General features: G+C 66.7%; 4 protein-coding genes across 5 annotated transcripts; 1 reads left to right on the top strand and 3 right to left on the bottom strand.

Annotated features, from left to right (window-relative positions):
- Positions 1 to 202: 202 nt before the first annotated feature.
- On the bottom strand, positions 203 to 8,356 carry CNKSR1 (connector enhancer of kinase suppressor of Ras 1). Its single transcript, XM_039733573.1, has 21 exons — positions 8,290 to 8,356; positions 7,876 to 8,033; positions 7,404 to 7,594; positions 7,244 to 7,328; positions 7,050 to 7,091; positions 6,673 to 6,972; positions 6,533 to 6,592; positions 6,119 to 6,187; positions 5,754 to 5,873; positions 5,505 to 5,590; positions 4,934 to 5,058; positions 4,680 to 4,849; positions 4,471 to 4,501; positions 4,201 to 4,373; positions 4,042 to 4,115; positions 3,496 to 3,567; positions 3,326 to 3,399; positions 3,064 to 3,128; positions 2,896 to 2,986; positions 623 to 819; positions 203 to 549 (listed from the first exon to the last, which is right to left on the bottom strand). Exons 1-21 carry the CDS (start codon positions 8,339 to 8,341, stop codon positions 367 to 369), a joined length of 2,418 nt encoding a protein of 805 aa, XP_039589507.1. The 5' UTR covers positions 8,342 to 8,356; the 3' UTR covers positions 203 to 366.
- Positions 8,357 to 10,734: 2,378 nt separating this feature from the next.
- ZNF593 (zinc finger protein 593) lies at positions 10,735 to 12,134 on the bottom strand (the record flags this gene model as incomplete). The annotated part of the gene is made up of 3 exons (XM_039733572.1): positions 10,735 to 11,189; positions 11,272 to 11,334; positions 11,887 to 12,134. Coding segments are annotated over 3 exons (453 nt in total), but the record flags the coding sequence as incomplete, so codon positions are not given.
- A 281-nt stretch (positions 12,135 to 12,415) lies between these two features.
- Positions 12,416 to 13,851, top strand: CUNH1orf232 (chromosome unknown C1orf232 homolog). 2 transcript variants are annotated; one of them, XM_039733740.1, is made up of 4 exons: positions 12,416 to 12,650; positions 13,024 to 13,110; positions 13,191 to 13,288; positions 13,478 to 13,851. In XM_039733740.1, exons 1-4 carry the CDS (start codon positions 12,564 to 12,566, stop codon positions 13,734 to 13,736), a joined length of 531 nt encoding a protein of 176 aa, XP_039589674.1. In that variant the 5' UTR covers positions 12,416 to 12,563; the 3' UTR covers positions 13,737 to 13,851. The 2 variants fall into 2 exon arrangements, with proteins under 2 accessions (XP_039589674.1, XP_039589673.1); XM_039733739.1 differs by having other exon boundaries at positions 12,416 to 12,946.
- A 499-nt stretch (positions 13,852 to 14,350) lies between these two features.
- On the bottom strand, positions 14,351 to 16,521 carry FAM110D (family with sequence similarity 110 member D). Its single transcript, XM_039733738.1, has 2 exons — positions 16,337 to 16,521; positions 14,351 to 15,699 (listed from the first exon to the last, which is right to left on the bottom strand). Exon 2 carries the CDS (start codon positions 15,370 to 15,372, stop codon positions 14,389 to 14,391), a length of 984 nt encoding a protein of 327 aa, XP_039589672.1. The 5' UTR covers positions 15,373 to 15,699; positions 16,337 to 16,521; the 3' UTR covers positions 14,351 to 14,388.
- Between the last annotated feature and the right edge of the window lie 1,491 nt (positions 16,522 to 18,012).

The raw sequence follows: 18,012 nt of genomic DNA, 5'->3' as shown, positions 1-18,012 counted from the left end.
CTGGAAAAGGTGCTCAAGCACCGGGCACACGCACTGCTTGAGTCACCACCCCTGGGAGCGTTTAAAAAACGCGGATGTGGCGCTTGGGGATGTGGTTTAGCGGCGAAAGCGGCAATCAACGCCAGGTTTCGATCCTGGAGGTCTCTGCCAACCAAACAGTCCCACGATTTGATGATTTCAACGCAAAAAAAAAAAAAAAAAATCAGGAGCAGGCCCTGTCAACACGTTTATTTACAGCAGAAGAGCCTATTGCTGGGGCGCTGAAAACCCCCTCCTCGCCGAGGCAAGGAAAAATTAAGACTCGCGCGGCCCCTGAGGGGGCTGAGCCCGACCGAGCGCGGAGCAGCCCCCGAGCCCGGCGGGGCCTCAGGGCTCGGCCGCCCCTCCGTGCGGGCTGTGCCGCTCTCCAGCGCCCCGCTGCCCTGCCCAGCCCTCCCGCAGCTCCCGGTACAGCTCCTGGTGCTCCTCCTTCCAGCGCCTGAAGGCGGCCGAGGTGAGCTCGGCCTCTCCCAGCAGCTGCTCCAGCGCCTGCAGCTCCGCCAGCTTCGCCTGCCCGCATGGAACACAGGTTTGCGGGGAGAACCGCGGGCAGCGAGCGGGGGGCGCGGGGCGGGGGTCTCACCTTGAGCGTGCTCTGCAGCGCCCGCACGGCGTGCACCCGCTCGTTGATGTGCGGGTTCCTGGTGCGCCGCAGGAAGGATTTGCGGCACTGCTCCCGCGTCAGCGGCCGCCGCTGCTGGCCCGTCGGGGACACGCCGCCCTGCCGCAGGCTCCGCAGCAGCCGCTCCAGGTGCCGGTCCGGATCCTCCGCGCCGGGCTCTGCGGGAGCACAGCGGGGAGCTGCAGCAGCAGGGCGGCACGACTGTAGTTGTGATTTTTATTGGTGTTTTTTCCTTTTTTTTTTGGTTTTTTTTGGGTTTTTTTGTTTTTTTTTTTTTTTTTTTGTTTTGGTGGGGTTTTTTTGTTTTTTTGGGTTTTTTTTGGTTGGTTGGGGTTTTTTGGTTTTTTGGGTTGTTTTTTGGGTTTTTTTAGGTTTTTTTTGTTTGGTTTTTTTTTGTTTGTTTTGTTTCGGATTTCTTCAGCAGCCGCTCCAGGTGCCGGTCCGGATCCTCCGCGCCGGGCTCTGCGGGAGCACAGCGGGGAGCTGCAGCAGCAGGGCGGCTCCCGTGTAGTTGTGATTTTTATTGGTGTTTTTTCCTTTTTTTTTTGGTTTTTTTTGGGTTTTTTTTGGTTGGTTGGGGTTTTTTGGTTTTTTGGGTTGTTTTTTGGGTTTTTTTAGGTTTTTTTTGTTTGTTTTTTTTTTTTTTGTTTTGTTGTGGGTGTTTTTTTTGGTTTTTTTTGGGTTTTTTTTGGTTGGTTGGGGTTTTTTGGTTTTTTGGGTTGTTTTTTGGATTTTTTTAGGTTTTTTTTGTTTGGTTTTTTTTTGTTTGTTTTGTTTTGGTTTTTTTTTTTATGGTTAGGACTTTCTTCTCCTGAGATTTACATTTCTTTCCCGAGGGTCTCAGGAAAGAAACGTGAACAATTAACTGCTGTGGAATGCGACGGGTGCGCCTGTGATCGGTGCATGTTGGTTGTTTTTAATTAAGAGCCAGTCACAGACTCTGAGAGTCATGAAATTTTGTTATGCGTTCTATTCTTGTTCTTTCAAGCCTTCTAATGATCTTTTCTCTCTGTTCTTTTAGTATAGTTTTTATGTAGTATTTTAATATAATATATACCATAATATAATAAACCAACCTTCTTTACATTTCTTTCCCGAGGGTCTCAGGAAAGAAACGTGAACAATTAACTGCTGTGGAATGCGACGGGTGCGCCTGTGATTGGTGCATGTTGGTTGTTTTTAATTAAGAGCCAGTCACAGACTCTGAGAGTCACGAAATTTTGTTATGCATTCTATTCTTGTTCTTTCAAGCCTTCTAATGATCTTTTCTCTCTGTTCTTTTAGTATAGTTTTTATGTAGTATTTTACTATATATCATAATATAATAAACCAACCTTCTAAAAAAACCATCAAATCAAACCTCGCTTCTCCACACATAAAAAGTCCTCAACAGGCGTGGGATCATGGAGTGCTTTAGCTCAGAAGGGACCTTAAAGATCATCTTGTTCCACCCCTGCCGTGGCAGGGACACCTCCCACTGTCCCAGGCTGCCCCAAGCCCTGTCCAGCCTGGCCCTGGGCACTGCCAGGGATCCAGGGGCAGCCACAGCTGCTCTGGGCACCCTGTGCCAGGGCCTCAGCACTCACACAGGGAAGACTGTCCCTCTAAACCAATCCTAAACCAATCTAAACCTCTTTTTAGTTTAAATCCATCCCCCGTTGCCCTGCCACTCTGTGCCCTCATAAAAAAATCCCTCTCCATCTTTCCTGCAGGCTCCTTCATGCCCGGATGGTTCACACCCAAACACACCCAGAGGCAAAAGGGAGGGCATCAAATCAAACCTCGCTTCTCCACACATAAAAAGTCCTCAACAGGCGTGGGATCATGGAGTGCTTTAGCTCAGAAGGGACCTTAAAGATCATCTTGTTCCACCCCTGCCATGGCAGGGACACCTCCCACTGTCCCAGGCTGCCCCAAGCCCCAGTGTCCAGCCTGGCCCTGGGCACTGCCAGGGATCCGGGGCAGCCCCAGCTGCTCTGGGCACCCTGTGCCAGGGTCTCAGCACTCACACAGGAAAGACTGTCCCTCTAAACCAATCCTAAACCAATCTAAACCTCTTTTTAGTTTAAATCCATCCCCCGTTGCCCTGCCACTCTGTGCCCTCATAAAAAAATCCCTCTCCATCTTTCCTGCAGGCTCCTTCATGCCCGGATGGTTCACACCCAAACACACCCAGAGGCAAAAGGGAGGGACACGAGGTGACAGGGGGTCAGATGTCCCCCCCCTGCACCTACCCGTGGGGGAGCAGGGCCGGGGGCTGCCCTGGGGGCTGCTGCCTGGGGAGAGCTGTGCCTTCTCCGGGCTGTTCTGCAGCCCCTTCCTTGCCTGAGGGAGAGATGGGGCAGCAGGTGACACAAGGAACTCTGTCCCTCTGTCCCCAGGTGTCCCCCAGGGCCACTCACCGAGTCAGAGCCGTGCCTGGGGGACTCCTCATCGGGGTCCTCAGCTTCTGTCTCACTGTAGCAGTCTGGGGGCCACGGGAGAAGACAGAAATTCCCTCCCAGGGCTGGGAACGATCCCAGCCGCCCCTCAGGGAGCGTTTGTCACATTCCCCCAAACCCTGGGCCAAGCTCCCAGCCGTGCCACGCCGGGGCTGTGGCACGGGCACCACTGCCCCATGGGGACCCCCTGCCACCGACCCCCAGCCCGGGGTGGCCTCATTACCTTCCTCCTTGGCTGGGACTGCCTGGTGGGCCAGCGCGTGCTGGGTTTTGGCTGTTACCAGGTGACTGACCCACCTGGGGAGGGAAAGGAGGGACACACAGGAGGAGGGGGAGGCTCCCGGGCAGCCCGGGCTGCTGGGGCCAGCGCTGGCCATTGGCCCTGTTACTCACATGCTCAGGTCAGCCAAGGTTTCAGCAGCAAAGACAAAGGGCTTGTATGTCTGGTGGCACAGCTGGAACACGCTGAGGACAAGGGGGTGGCTGCCTGTGCTGCTGTGGTGACACAGGGCCAGCCCCCAGCCCCCTCCAGCCCCCCACCCCCCCAGCTCCAGCCCTCAGCCTCCTCCAGACAACCCCAGTAACACTGTGCAGGCCTTGCTCAGAGTGTGGGCACAGCTGCCAGCACTGTGGGGACATCACCAGCCCCATAAAACCCCAGCAGCACTGTGGGGACATCACCAGCCCCATGGAGACCCCAGCAGCACTGTGGGGACATCACCAGCCCCATAAAACCCCAGAAGCACTGTGGGGACATCACCAGCCCCATAGGAACCCCAACAGCACTGTGGGGACATCACCAGCCCCAGGGAGACCCCAACAGCCCCATGGGGACATGCAGGTGGCTCCCAGCAGGACACACCAGCACGTGGCCTTGGCACAGCATCCCCCCCCTCTTCCACCAGCAGCTGGGGGTGAAAGTGAGCCAGACCCACTCACTATTTCTTCTTCTGCTCCCTCGTGCTCTCCAGGTTGTAGGTGGCCACGTTGATGAGTCCTGCAGCCCTCTCATCCTGCGGGGACAGGGACAGCCGTGTCGGGCACCGGGAAGTGCCAGCTGCCCGGGCAGGGACGGTGCCACCCCGTGCCCCCACTCACGTTGGGGTGGTTGTACCAGTAGAGCGTGTGGCCCTTGAGCACACACCAGCAGCGCTTCCACTTCTGGGCCATGAAGCCCACGTGCTCCTTCTTCCTGAGGAGCCACCCGTCGCAGTCCACCCGGCCCAGGTCCCGGCACGAGACGCGCCGGCGGCTCAGCCTGGTGGCCACTCCTGCACCACAGCCTCGGGGGTGTCAGGGCAGGGCAGGGGGAGCCCCCCGGGACAGCCCCCAGCCCCGCTCAGCCCGGCCTGGCACGGCTCTGCTCACCTTTAGGTCTGCGTCCCGTGCTGGGGCTGCCCTGGGCGGGGGGACAGATGAGATTTTAGTGACAGCGCAGGGGGCGAGGGCAGGGCAGTGTTTGCTGAGCCCCCCCAGCAGCACCACAGCCCTTAGGGACCCCTGTAGGGACCCCCAGTTCACACACTGACAGCAGGGGAACCTCCGACACCCCCCCAGTGTGTCCCCTCAGCTCTCACCTCTTCAGGGCTGGGCTCTGCTCCCCCAGCCCCCATGGCAGGGGCTGCCCTGGGGCTCAGCTCTGTGGCACAGGGCTCGGTGGCAGCAGGGGTGCTCGGGGGGGTGCCCAGGGGGGTGTCCAGGGGGGTGCCCAGGGCGCTGCCGCTGTCCCACACCTCCTCTGCAGCACCTGTGAACAGCGAGCAGGGCTGCAGCCTCATTCATGTCCTGGGGGGACTTCTCCATCCCCTGCCACCCTCTGCTCCCATCCTACCCCGTCCAGGCAGCTCCTCCACAGCTGCCCCGGGCAGCCGCAGCTCCCGCTCGTCCTCCTCCTGCTCCTCGTCAGTGACGGGATCCGGGACAGAGTCTGGTCCCGAGTCCAAGTCGGCCGCGACGCTGCGAGGAAAACGGGAGCCCTGAGCCCCAGAGCTCCCCCGGTACTGCCGGGGTCCCCGAGCCCCCTCGGGCTGGGGCACCCCCGGAGTTCCCTGCTCCGGGAGGGGCTGCAGGGACGTGGTGCCAGAGCTGCAGCTCAGCTGCCCCGGCCTGCCCAGCTCGCTGCTGCCGCTGGCGCTCCGCACGCCTTTCCATTCCGGGAGGGGAGAAGGGTCATGGCTAAATATAGCTCCAACCCCACTGAAACGTTACCAAGTGAATGAATTACAAACTGCTCGTTTTGTCATTCCTTAAGACTCCTGTCAGCTTCCTGGGCTGCTCACAGGCAGCTGCTGCACAGCTGGCACCTCTCCCCCTAAAAAAGGGCTGGGAAAGGGCCCTGGGTGCACCCAAACATCTCCTTGCTGGCCAGACTGGGGGTCTTGGGGTGTCGGGATGGGGCTCACCTGGAGGTCAGGGACACGGGGCTGCCCGGGCTCTCACCACTCCTGGTGCCAGGGGAATCTGCAGCATCCAGAAATGCTCCTGGGGGCTGTGGATGGAGCGTCAGTGCCAGCCCCATCCCACCATGGAGCCCAGAGCTTTAGGAATCTCCAGGGGGATGGGAGATGCCCGGCTCTGAGCATCTCTGCCTGATTTCCCACAACAGCCCAGTGCGGCACTGGGGCTGGACTGGGAGCACTGGGATCACTCACCTGCTGCCTGGGAGAGGGGGGTGAGCTGGGCAGGTCGAGGGGGATCTTCTTCAGCACCAAAGTCACCTTGTTCCCCTTCTCCAGCAGCTTCCTCGCCAGGTTGACAGGTGTCCAACCCACCTGCAAATCCTGGGTGAGCTGTGGGCCACTGCCCCAGCCCCACGGATGTTTCATCCCCCAAACCCACCCCAGCCACACATCCCACATCCCCCAAATCCTCCTGGCAGTGGCTCCTGTGTCCCCCAGACCTTCCCCAGCCATGGCTCCTGATTTTTGCTGCTCCTAACTCCTGCATCCCCCCAACCTGAGCCCGAGTCCTCCCTGCCAAACCCAGCAGCCCCCTGGAGCCCCTGTCCCAGACTCACCACGACCTGCTCGTTGACCTGCACGATCTCATCTCCGGGCAGGATGTGGCCCCCATGGGCAGCCAGGGCCTGGGCACAGAGGGGCACAGTGGGGTGCCCTGGGTCCTTTCCCTCCCTCCCTGCCAAGCTAACCCCACTCAGGGAGAACCAGGGGGGTTCAGCATTAACCCAGCCTTGCACAGCACCCCCCGAGCTGCTGCTGGGCTCGGGGTGCAGAGGGGGCTCCCCCGTGCCCAGGCTGTGCTCACTCATGGGATGAGTTCCACGGGCTCAGCCACAGGCAGCCCCCCCTGCTCTGGGTCAGGGAGGACAGACCAGGGCCCAAATCCAGATCCCATGGATAGGGGTATTCCCCACATAAAAGGGGGTGACTGAGGGCCGGGGGGTGACAGGGAGGGGCAGCCCCTCACTCACCTCTGGGGTGGTGGCAGACACGAAGTGCAGGCAGGAGCTGGTGGAGGTGATCTCAAAGCCCTGGGGGGACCAAGATGGGGGTCTGAGCAGGGGGCTGGGGGTCCCGAGGCAGAGGGGGGCACTGGGTGGAGGGGACTCACCAGTCGGGCGCTGAGGAGTGGCTGGGGGCTCCCCAGAAGATCCGAGGGTACTGTTGGGGTGTCAGGGGATCCTGGGGGGCTGCTCCATTGGCTGGGGAGCAGCGTTGGCGTGTCAGGGGATGCTGGGGGGCTCTGCTGCAGGCCAAGGGGCAGTGTTGGGGTGCTGGGGGACACTGGGGGGCTGCCCTGAGGGCTGGGGAGCAGCGGCAGCCCCACACGCTGCAGCACAGCCCTGCGGTCCAGCAGCGCCGGGGGGCTGCAGCCCACGATGCTCTCGCAGATGCCCTCGATGTGCTGGCACTGTGGGTGACAGCAGGGAGTGAGGGGGGCCCTGGCAGCCCCCCGGGCCTGCCGCCCCCTCCTCACCCAGCACTCACAATCCGCAGGATGCTGCTGTTCCTCTCGCCTACAGGAAGGTCCTGGGGGACAGGACGTGGGATGGACACGATGGGGTGGCTCCATCCCAGCTGGGGGGTCCCTGTGGGGAACCCCCTGCACCCCATGTCCCCTCACCCCACATCCAGCCAGCAGAGCCCTGGGGGTCAGGAGAGCAGCCAGCCCGGGCACTCACCGCCTGCAGCGTCTCTGCCAGCTGGGCACACAGCAGGATGATGTCCCGGCTGGCCGAGAAGTCGTTGAGGGTGGAGAACAGGTACCTGGGGGGAAGACAGAGCTCAGCCCCCGAAGTGGGGGGCACCCAGCAGCCAGGGGTGCCCTCACGTGCCCCAGACCTGTTGAGCCAGGAGAAGAGTTCCTTGGCAGCCCCGACCAGGTTGATGACTCGGGCCAGGAGGGTGAGGGAAGGCGGCTGGGGGGCATCCCCTGCTGACAGTCTGCCCTGCACCAGGCTCTGGATGCCCTGTGCCAGCTCCTGCAGCCTCTCCGTCAGTGTCCTCAGGCTGGTGCTTGCCAGCCCTGTGTCCTGGGGGGGACAGGGGTGCCAGGGGATGGACGGGCAGGGTGGCATTCAGGGTGCCACCTTCACCCAGCCCATGGTGTCCCCATGTCCCAGATCAGGGTCTCCTCAGAACCCCTCTGCACTGAGCCCAGGGTGCCCCTGTGTCCCCACCTCCATCCAGTGCAAGGTGACCCCCTCTGCCCCCTTCCACCCAGGCCAGGGTGACCCCACATCCTCGTCCTTCAGCCCAGGGACCCCCCATGCCCCCTGCTCCTCCCTGGCACCCCGCAGCCCCCGGCACTCACCAGGTTACGGAGCTGCTCCAGGGCCTCCAGCAGCAGCTCCTGGTGTCCCACGGGCCGCACGCCCAGAGCCTCCAGGACCCCCGCGTCCAGCCCCAGCAGGTCGGGCCCGCAGAGCCCCCAGGCCTCGAAGGGGTACCCCTGCACGGCCGCGTCCAGCCCTGCCACACATCAGCCCCCCGGCAGTGTCCCCACTGGCCCCTGGCCGGGTGACCCCAGCGGTGACCCCCGGCTGACGGGAGGCTCCGCAGCTCACCCGGCCTCAGCCTAAACGGGGCGAACGGGCAGACCCCTTCCCGCCCCCCGGGGGATGCCCCCCGGAGGAGGAGCAGAGGCACGGCAAGTACCGCCACCCCCGCCGCGTGTCCCCAAGCTGGGGACAGCCACCCCAGAGCCCGAGGACAGCCGGGGACTCACCTCGGAGCCAGGCGGCCGCTTGTGCGGGGCCCCAGGAGCGCACGGGCTCCATGGCGGTGGGACCGGAGCGGCGGCGGGGCAGGAGCGGCGGCGGGACCGGAGCGGCGGCGGGAGGGGCAGGAGCCGTTCCGGGCCCGGAGCCGTTCCGGGCGCGGCTCTCACCTGCGCCGGGCGCGGCTCCCACCTGCGCCCGCAGCCGCGGCCCCATTGGCGCTCCCGGGTGCCGCTCAGCGCCGTGCCCGCCCAGGACGGTCCCGTGGGGCGAGGCTCCGGTGAGTCACAGCCCGGACGGTGACACACGGCCGCTGGAACCCCCGGGAAATGACAGCCGGTGTCACCCCCCGAGCGCTGCAGGCAGCGAGGGCTGAGGCCCGACAGCGCTTGTGACACCAGTGGAACACCCCTAGGTGCCGTGTGGGTGCTAAGTTAGGGCCCAGAGACCCCCGGAAGAACCTGAGAGAAGCCCCTGCTCAGCCCTGGAGGTTTTGGGGTGTCACCCCCCCGCCCAAAGCATAACTCACACCCCTTTACAGGTGGGGAAACTGAGGCAGCCCCACAGAGGCTGCAGAGGGGTTCGCCCATGGTTAAGCCCAGCCCTTCAGCCCCCCCAGATCCAGCCGGGCTGGCGCTGCCCCCCCGCCCGGCGTGTCCGCTCCGGGGAGCAGCGGGCGCTGATCGCGGCTGACAGCCGCTGCTCCGCGCCCGCCCGGTGCCCGCCGTGCCCCGGGGCCGCCGGCACGCACCGAGCCCTCGCCGTGCTGGGGGCTCGGGGGGTCCCAGCCCCGCTGCCATGATCATCCGGCCCCGGCGCCTGACCCCGGGCTACTTCCGACTGCTCCAGGTAAGGGGGAGCAGGGCCGGGGAGCCGCGGGTGCTGCTGCCCAGGCTGCCCACCGCGGGAGCCATCCCCTGCTCCACGCTGGCAGCCACGATGGTGCCCATGCGGGCCCACAAGTGCCGCGGGGAGCACCCTAAAACCCCCCCTGAGACGCACAAAGCTGCCCCCATTGCCTTCACACCCCCCAGCGGGATGGGGACGCTCCGGGCGCCTGTCCCCGCGGGGTTCGGGGTGCTGCCCGGTGTTCTCTGTGTCCCCACAGATGCAGCTGGCAGCGGGACGGGGGGCTGAGCCCGGGGGGCGGCTGCTGACCCCCCTGGCCCTGCTGCTGGCGGCCGCCGGGCTCTGCCTGTCCCTCTACAGCGCCCGGAGAATGGCTGACCCCGCCAAGGCCCCCCCGCAGCCGTGAGGAGGGGGCCGGGGGGGCTCTGGGGAGGGTCCCGGGGGGTGCTGGGGACCCCTCCCCGCCCCAGCGGAGCCGCGGCCGCCTTGCAGCTGACCCGCGCCACATGCAGCCCTTCCACCGCCGCGGATGCCCCGGGGACAGGGCACACGGCTGTCCCCGCCTGCCCCCGCCTGCCCAGCCGCGATGGAGAACGGAGAAACCGCTCCCGGCTCCGGGGCTGCCGGCTGGGCCCGGCCCGAGCCCCGCGGGGACACCGGCTGGACGGACAGACAGAGGGACGGCAGAGCCGCGAGCTGCATCCATGGAAGCAGGGAGGGCTGGGGACCCCGCTGGTGGCCACGGAGCCCCCCTGTCCCCATGGGAACGTGCTGTGCCCCCGGGAACCCGGCCAGCGCTGCGCTGTTAGGTAACGGGCAGGGGGGACACGGGCGGTGACGTGGCCCTGGGCACATCCCGTGTGTCCCTGGGCACATCCCCTGTCCCCAGGCTGGCACATCCCGTGTGTCCCCGGGCACATCCCGAGTGTCCCTGGGCTCATCCCGTGTGTCCCTGGGCACATCCCGTGTGTCCCTGTCTGGCACATCCCGCCGGGATGGCGGCTGAACCTTCCCAGCCCCCGCAGAGCTGCGGCTCTCCCTCCCCCGGAGCCCGGGGACACAAATCCGGGCTGGCAGCGTGGAAATAAACCCTTCCCTAGCCGGCACGGCTGTGTCACTGCTCTGCCCGCCGTTCCCAGCACGTCGCCAGGCCCCAGCTGGGCGGGAGGGAAGAATGGGGACACGGGAGGGATGAATGGGGACAAGAACTCGGCCGGAATTCGGTGGCATTGTCACTCCAGGAATGCAGGGAGGCCGATCACCACCCAGCCCGGCCCCTCCAGGAGCATGAAATCACTTGCAGGAGTTGAGTTTTTGGGGACAGGAGCCTCAAAGTGTCCTCACCAAGGACTCCCCCCTCAAGGCCCAACCCAGCAAACCCAAGTGCTCCATGAAGAGGTCACTCAAGCTCACGCTCCCCACAAAAATCTGCCTGGGAACTCCCTGCCAGGAGGGCAGAGGGAATTTTACCACCCTGCCAGGCCAGAGCTCCAGGGTGAGGCTCCTGGCATGGACACCTCTGGGAAATGGTGAAGAGAACAGCCCCGAGGTGTCCCCCACCCCTCGGGGGGACTGTCACCCTCATACTCAACACTGCCACGCTGGTAGTTTGTATATTTTAATTTTAATCACTGGGATAACCCGTGAGCCAAGGACAGAGCAGAAACTGCTCCAGAAGCAGGCAGACAGGCGTGCAGCCCCAGCAGCATGGAGAACAAGCAGCGTGTCCCTTCCTGGAGGAGGGGGACCCTCGGGGAGGGCACCCAGGGTCTTGCTGGCTCCTTCTCCTCGTCACTGCCCCGGCCAGGGGGCTGTGGGAGCAGCGTGGATCTGGCTGCCAGTGCTGGGACACGCTTATCTCACAGAGCAGAGGACAAAGACGTGCTCAGAGAGCCCCTCAGTGCCCTGTCCCCGCGCTCAGCTCGCCGTCTCCATCTCGGTGGCCTCCTCCAGGGGCTGGGTGTGCACCTCCACCTTCTGCGGGGGCACGTAGGAGCCCATGCCAGCGGCACGCTCGGCCTCCTCCTGCGAGTAGGGAGCCTCCCGCAGCTGCTTCAGCCTGGGGGCACACGGGGGTGAGGATCCCACCTGCCCCTGCCACCCCCCAACCCCGGGGAGTTTGGGGTTTGTCCCCCCCTCACCTCTTCTTGTGCACCTTGGATCTGAAGTGCTCCTTCATGCTGGTCAGGTCCACGAAGTAACGCCTGGGGGGGAAAGGACGGGGGGTCAGGGGGACCCCGAGACTGAAGGGGGGCTGGGGAGGGTCCAGCCGAGGGGTCGGGGTCCCAGCACAGCCCTGCATGGGTCTGGGGTCACCCTGAGAGCAGGACAAGGTACACCCCCAGGGGTCAGAGCCCTCTGGCCAGGGGACAGGGACCCCCCAGAGCCCGAGCACCCCCTCCCAAGGGACCCCCAGGGCTGAACATCCCCTCCCAGGAGACCCCCAGGGCTGAGCACCCCCTCCCAGGGCACCCCCCAGACCTGACCCCACCTCCCAGGGGACCCCCAGAGCCTGAGCACCCCCTCCCAGGGGACCCCCAGAGCCCGAGCACCCCCTCCCAGGGGACCCCCAGAGCCTGAGCATCCCCTCCCAAAGGACCCCCAGGGCTCAGCACACCCTCCCAGGGGACCCCCAGGGCAGAGCACCCCCTCCCAGGGCACCCCGGGACCACGACAAGCCCATGCCAAGGCGGGAGCCGTCCCCCCGAGCCCCGGGCTCCCCCCGGTGCGCTCCCGGTGCGCGCCGCCGCACGCACGCGCAGTGCAGGCAGTAGAACTGGGCGCAGCCCGGCAGGTCTGGGTCGATCTCCTGCCGCAGCAGCCGCGCGGCGTTCTCGGGCTTCAGGTCCGCGTGGATCTCGTCCAGGTCGCGCCGGCGCCGCTTCGTCTTGAGCTGCCGGGCCAGCGAGTGCGCCCGGTGCGCCCCGGTGCGCCGTGAGGCCCCGCCCACACCGCCGCACGCCCCGCCCACACCGCCGCACGCCCCGCCCACAGACAGCGACAGCTATTCGTGGCCACGCCTATCAGTGTAAGCCACGCCCAGAAGCGCCAGGCCCCGCCCCCTCGGCCCGGTGTCACCGGAACGGTCCCGGGATGGCCTCGGGATGGTCCCTGGATGGTCCCGGGATGGTTCCAGGATGGTCCCGGGGTGGTCCCGGGGTGGCCCCGGGATGTTCTCGGGATGGTCCCGGAATGGTTCCGGGATGGCCCCGGGATGGTCCCGCCGGAATGGTTCCGGGATGGCCCCGGGATGGCCTCGGGATGGTCCCGGGATGTTCCCGTGCCCTGCGACCCCCAGCCCCCGGTGCCACCGTCCCCGCCGCGCTGTCCCCGTGTCCCCCGCGCCGCCCCGGTCACCGCTGCCGTGAGCGGGGCAGGGCTCGCCGCGCCCCGCCGCGCCCCGGTGCCGATCGCGTTTCGCCCGTGATCAATTATGGATGGGGACACGCGGCGGGGGGAGCGCGCAGCCCCAGCGCCTCCTCTGCCCCGTGCGGGGGTGTCCCACCCCTGGGGGCCCCAGGTGGGCCAGGGGCACCGGGGGGCTGCGGCGGGGGGCTCGGGGCGGCTTTGGGGGGGCGAGCGGAGGAGCCGCCCCCGCGCTGCCCCCGCCGCGGCGCGGGGCTCAGATTCCTTTTGTGCGGAGCGAGCGGCCGCTGAAACTTTAATGAAGGCACCGGATCGCCCCGCCGGCCGCGGCTCCGCCGGCTGCGGCCCCGCCGAGCCCCCGCCATGGCCCAGGGCTTCTGGCGGCTCTACAAGGCCAAGGTGCTGCAGAGCCTGGGGGGGCCGCGGCCCGACGGGGCCCTGCAGGACGAGGTAGGGCCGGGGGTCGCCAGAACGGGCTGACCGAGCCCCCCGGCCGCCGCCCTGCCCTCACCGGGGGTTCGTTGCAGGGAGAGCCCCCCGAGCTGATGGAGACGGCCGAGCCCCCCGCGCTGCGGGAGGAGGGAGCCAGCCCCGTGTCGCAGCTGGCCCGGAAGGTGAGGAGGGGGCTGGGGGCGGCGGGGCCGGCGGACACCGGCAGCAGGCGGTGCCCGGTGACCCCGGAGCCGCCCCGCAGGTGCAGGGCGTGGGTGCCCGCGGCTGGAGGACGCTCTCGTCCCTCTTCACCCGCGAGGACGAGCACCAGCTGCTCAGCCCGGAGCCCTGCCCAGACCAGTAAGTCACAGATCTGGGCGGGGGGGGGACCCCAGAACCCGGATCCGACCCCCAGAAACTGCCCAGCCCCCCCACAGCCCCACCCCATCACCGGCATCCCCCTCCCCGGCTGCCGACAGGGAGGGGGGCACGGTGGGCTTGGGCTTGTCCCTGCACCTGGGGACATTTCCGTGCCCTCTCTGTCCCCAGCCCTCTGGCCAGCGAGCCGCCCGAGGTGCCCCACACCGAGAAGGCTCCTGGCTTTTGGGATCTCTTTGCTAGCAAGTGGCAGCAGGCGCCGGGGCCGGACAAGGGGGGGCCCCCCCCGGAGCCGGACCCGAGCCCGGGGGAGCCGCCGGGAGACGACGGCAGCGACCTGCGGGAGCCGGAGGAAGGAGCCTTCCACTGGGGCTTCCTGGCCGGCAAGCTGGCCGAAATCCGGAATAAAAACGCCCCCAAGGGCAACTAGAGGAGGCTGCAGCTGCCGGGCTCGCCAGAAGTTTTTTGCGGCTCTGCCCTGGGTTTGGGGGTCACAGCTGCAGCAGAGACCCCAAGGTTCCCCTTTTCCCTGAGCTCTGCCTGCTGCTTTCCTTGCCCTCGCCCCCAGGGTGGGGAGGGGGAGCTGCCCCCAGCCCTGGGGCATCCCCCCCACAGCCACACACGCACGCCAGGCTAGGAAAAAACACCCAAACAGATTTATTGAGGGCAGCCCCGGCCCCAGCAGCCCCTGTTCTGGGGAGGAGGGGGCTGAGGGGTGGGCACTGCCCACCACAGGGGGCTCGGGGGGTCACTGGGGGCTGTGTGCATGTCCCACCCTCCTGGGCTGGGGACAGGGAGAGGATGGGTGACACCAGGGGGACATGCCAGCCCTGAGCCCACGGGGACTCACCCGGGGGTGTCCCTGCCCCACCTGCCCTCAGGTGCTGCCACCACCCTCAGCCTGAGCACCTGGCAGCTCTCCCAGCCCGCAGCACCCCAGGGCACCAGGCCCATGGGTGCCACAGGCCCATGGGTGTCACCAGGCCCACGGGTGCCCCTCGAACACATCCCTCGAGGGCGCGGGGCCCGGCGCAGCCATCGGGAGCCACGGGCTGTCCCGCTCCCGGCCCGGCTGTCCCCGCTCACACCGTGGACTCCTTGGCCGCCGCCCAGGCTCTCTGGCAGCCGTAGAGCCACTTGATGACTCGGGCGTTGCGTTCCACCACCGAGACGGCGCTGCCCGGCCGCGCATCCTCCTCCTCCTCCTCCTCCGTGCCCGGCCCCGCGCCCCCCTCGCTGCCCCCCGATGCCCTCCCGGGCTCGGACTCGCCGGAGCCGGCCCGGCCCGAGGCGCTGTCCCAGCCCGCGGGCCCGAAGCGCTCCCGGCCCAGCAGCTCCACCTGCGCCCGCTCCAGCCCGCAGTAGTTGAAGAAGCGCTCCTGCTCCGACAGCGGCAGCGACACGCGCAGCGCCAGCGGCTCCTTCCCGGGCACAACGCCGCTGTCACCGCCGCTGTCCCCTGCCGGTGTCCGCGGTGTCCGCGCCGCCTCCCTCTCGGCTGGCGCCCACAGCATGGGGGTCTCGGGGCTTGGAGGGGCTCCGGGACCCTGGCCCAGCGGCCTGGCGGGGGGCGAGCTGGGCGGCGTGGCCCTGAGGGGTCCCTGGAAGAGGCGGCGCACCAGCGCGGAGCCCTTGGTGTTCTCCTTGTCGCCGGCCGGGCAGTCCCGCTTCTGCCGGTAGATGATGAGCGAGTCGGGGCGCAGCAGGCGCCGGCTGCCGCTGCGGCGGGACACGGGGGACGGCGGGCCGGGCAGCTCGGAGGCCGGGCACAGCTCGGGGCACTGCTGCCGGGCCAGCCGGCGCCGCCCGTGCGGGGACAGCCGCGGCGAGCCGCGCAGCGCCGGCTCCTGCCGCCGGCTGATCACCTGCTGCGACTTCACGTACTTGGCCTTGTCGGCCTCCAGCCGCTCCACGGCGCTGGCTCGGCGGCCCCCGCTGCCCCCCGGGCCCTGCGGGCACTCGGGACCCCGGTTCAGCCAGGCCAGGGGCGAGCCGCGGCCGGGGGCCACGAGGCGCAGGTTGCTGGGGGTGCACACGGCGAGAGTGGGGCTGCCCAAGGGCACCATGGCCCCGGAACGCGCTGCTGGTCCCTGCTGATCGATGCTGAGCACTGCTGGTCCCTACTGATCGATGCTGATCGCTGCTGATCGATGCTGATCACTGCTGATCGCTGCTGATCGCTGCTGATCGATGCTGATCACTTCTGATCGATGCTGATCACTTCTGATCGCTGCTGCTCGATGCCGATCGATGCTGATTACTGCTGATCGATGCCGATCGATGCTGATCGATGCCGATCGATGCTGATCACTGCGCCCTCCCCAGGGGCCGGGCAGGGCTGGTGCAGCCGCCCAGGAGGCTCCTGGAGCTTCGCTCGGCTCCTGGATTCAGCCCTGGAGGAGAGAGGAGAGTCAGGGTCAGCCCCGAGGGTGCGGCGGTGAGGAGGAGGAGGAGGAGGATAGGGCTGAAGCAGAGCTCGGGGTCCCCTCCAGGCCACACGCACAGCGAGTCCTGGCAGCCCAGGCAGGAGCAGCCCCGGGCAGGAAGGGAGAAGCGCCGAGCATCCGCCGGCTTCACCCCAGCCCAGGGGCGCCTTCCGACAGGAAAAAATACCGGAGCCGCCGCCGCCTTGTCTTCTCGAGCGGCAAAACAAAGCCGAGCTCAGGAGAGCTGCCCCGGGGCTGGGGGACCCGAGCCTGCCCCACACAGCCAGCCTGGGCTGGGAGGGAGGGTTCTCCCTTTCTCCCTGTGCGGAGGGCACGGAACCAGCCCCGGGTGACAGCAGGGACAGGGGCCGGGCAGAGCAGAGCTCAGGGGAGCAAACAGCCCAGGGAGCCGCTGCCACGCAGCTCCACACGCAGCCCACGGGCTCCACAGCGCACCACCCCGGAGCACACACGGGGAAACTGAGGCACGCACTGTGCTCCCGGACTGGGACCCTCACCTTCCCCAGCCCAGCCCCGCGGCCAGGACCCGTGCCAGGACCGTGCCAGGACCCGTGCCAGGCAGGTGGGGGATGCTCTCGCTCACCTGAGCCCACGCAGGGATGCAGGGATGGGATGCAGGGATGGGATGCAGGGATGGATGCTCCAGCCTCACTCAGCTCCTGCCCCTCCGGCTGCCGCGGCAAACTGAGCCCAGAGCCGGGAGCGACCTCATATAGAGGATGAGGAAGAGGAAGAGCCACCCATTAACCCCTGCCAGCGTGACCTCCCTCACAGCCCTGGCCAGCATTAACCCCTGTCCTGCTGCAGCTCCAGCTCGCCTCTGCAGCTCCTCTCCTCCTCCTCTTCCTCACGGAAACCCGGCCGGCATTTCGGGATCTGCAGCAGAGATTTTTGCCTCCGAGTCTCTCTGTCCCCCTGCACGGGGCGGGTCAGGAATGGGGCAGGGAATCCGGGTGCACTGCAGCAGCTTCTCCTTGTACCGCCACCCCAGGGCGTGGGGGCAGCTCAGGAGCAGGAGCCCACCTCAATCCCCCTCCCCAGGATCCCACCCAGGCGGGAAGGAGGGAGGAAAGCTCCTTCTGGCACCTCTCCGGTGGCGGTGAAAGGGTCAAAGCCAGCCCCGAGCCGCCCGGTTCCTGCCTCTTCCCCCGGGAAGGGCTGTAAATCGCAGGAAGCCACAATGGGCTGGAGCTGGCCCAGGGGTTATTTTTACCGCTGCCCTCTTCCCTTCCCGAGCGCTCCCGCAGGGACAATCCCGGCCGCCTCCATCCCCAGCCCGGGGGGCTGCGAACGTGGCACTGGAGCAGAGTTCCGGGGAAGGGGCTGCTGGCCCCGGGCTGGGCTCCCGGAGCCCCGGGGCTCCCCGGGAGCCGCAGCCCCGCACCCCCGGGGCTCTCGGGGGAGCCGCAGCCCCAGCACCCTCCGGCAGCCGCTTTGGATGGAGAGCCGGGGCACAGCCAGGCTGGTCCCAGCCGCCGAGGAGGCTCCAGGGGGACAAAGCCCCGGCATGAGGGGGGACCTGTCCCCGAGCTCTCTGTCCCCACCCCAGTTCCTTCCGGAGGAGCTGCTCCGATGCCGGGAATGGGGCCCGGGGCCGTGCCCAGCCCCTTCCCGGCCGGGGGCAGCGGGGCAGGAAGGGGCTGGGGCCGGGACTGACGAAAACGGGGCTGAAACGGAGCCTGGGCAGGGTGAGCGGGGCCAGGTCTTGTTTGGGCTCTGCAGGCACTGGAAAAAACTCCCAGTGACAGCAAGGAAGGGACAGAGCCCCTCTCTAACAAACACGGAGCGGGGCACAGCAGCAGCGCCCGGGCTCGTGTGCAGGATGCGGCTGCACTGGGGCACATCTGGACAGGACAGGGAACAGGATCGGGCACATCTGGACAGGACAGGGAACAGGATCAGGCCAAGTGATGGAGAAACCTCGGCAGCCCCGGGATCTGCCCCTGGATTCCCCCACGGGAAAGGCAAACGCCACCGCCCGGCGGGGAGCCAGCGAGGCTCGGCTTTCCTCGGGAGAGGGCAGGGCTGGGAGCCCTGTTGGACGAGTTAAAAAACCTCAAGGGTTCAAACGGGCACAAATGAATCCGAGAGCAGCCGCGTGTCGGGGCAGGCCGGGGCAGGAGCGCTCCCGGGGATGTCCCAACCCCAAAAAAAGCTCCAGAGCCACGGTAGGGGAGGGCTGGGCAGCGCTGGGGGCACAGGGACAGGAGCTGTGGGGCTGTGGGGAGCACCCCCAGGGGCAGGATGGAGGATGGAGGC

Source organism: Passer montanus, unplaced genomic scaffold, assembly GCF_014805655.1.
Source record: "Passer montanus isolate IOZ18808 unplaced genomic scaffold, ASM1480565v1 scaffold89, whole genome shotgun sequence".
Taxonomy (NCBI): domain Eukaryota; kingdom Metazoa; phylum Chordata; class Aves; order Passeriformes; family Passeridae; genus Passer; species Passer montanus.
This window is presented reverse-complemented; position numbering and strand designations above follow the sequence as displayed.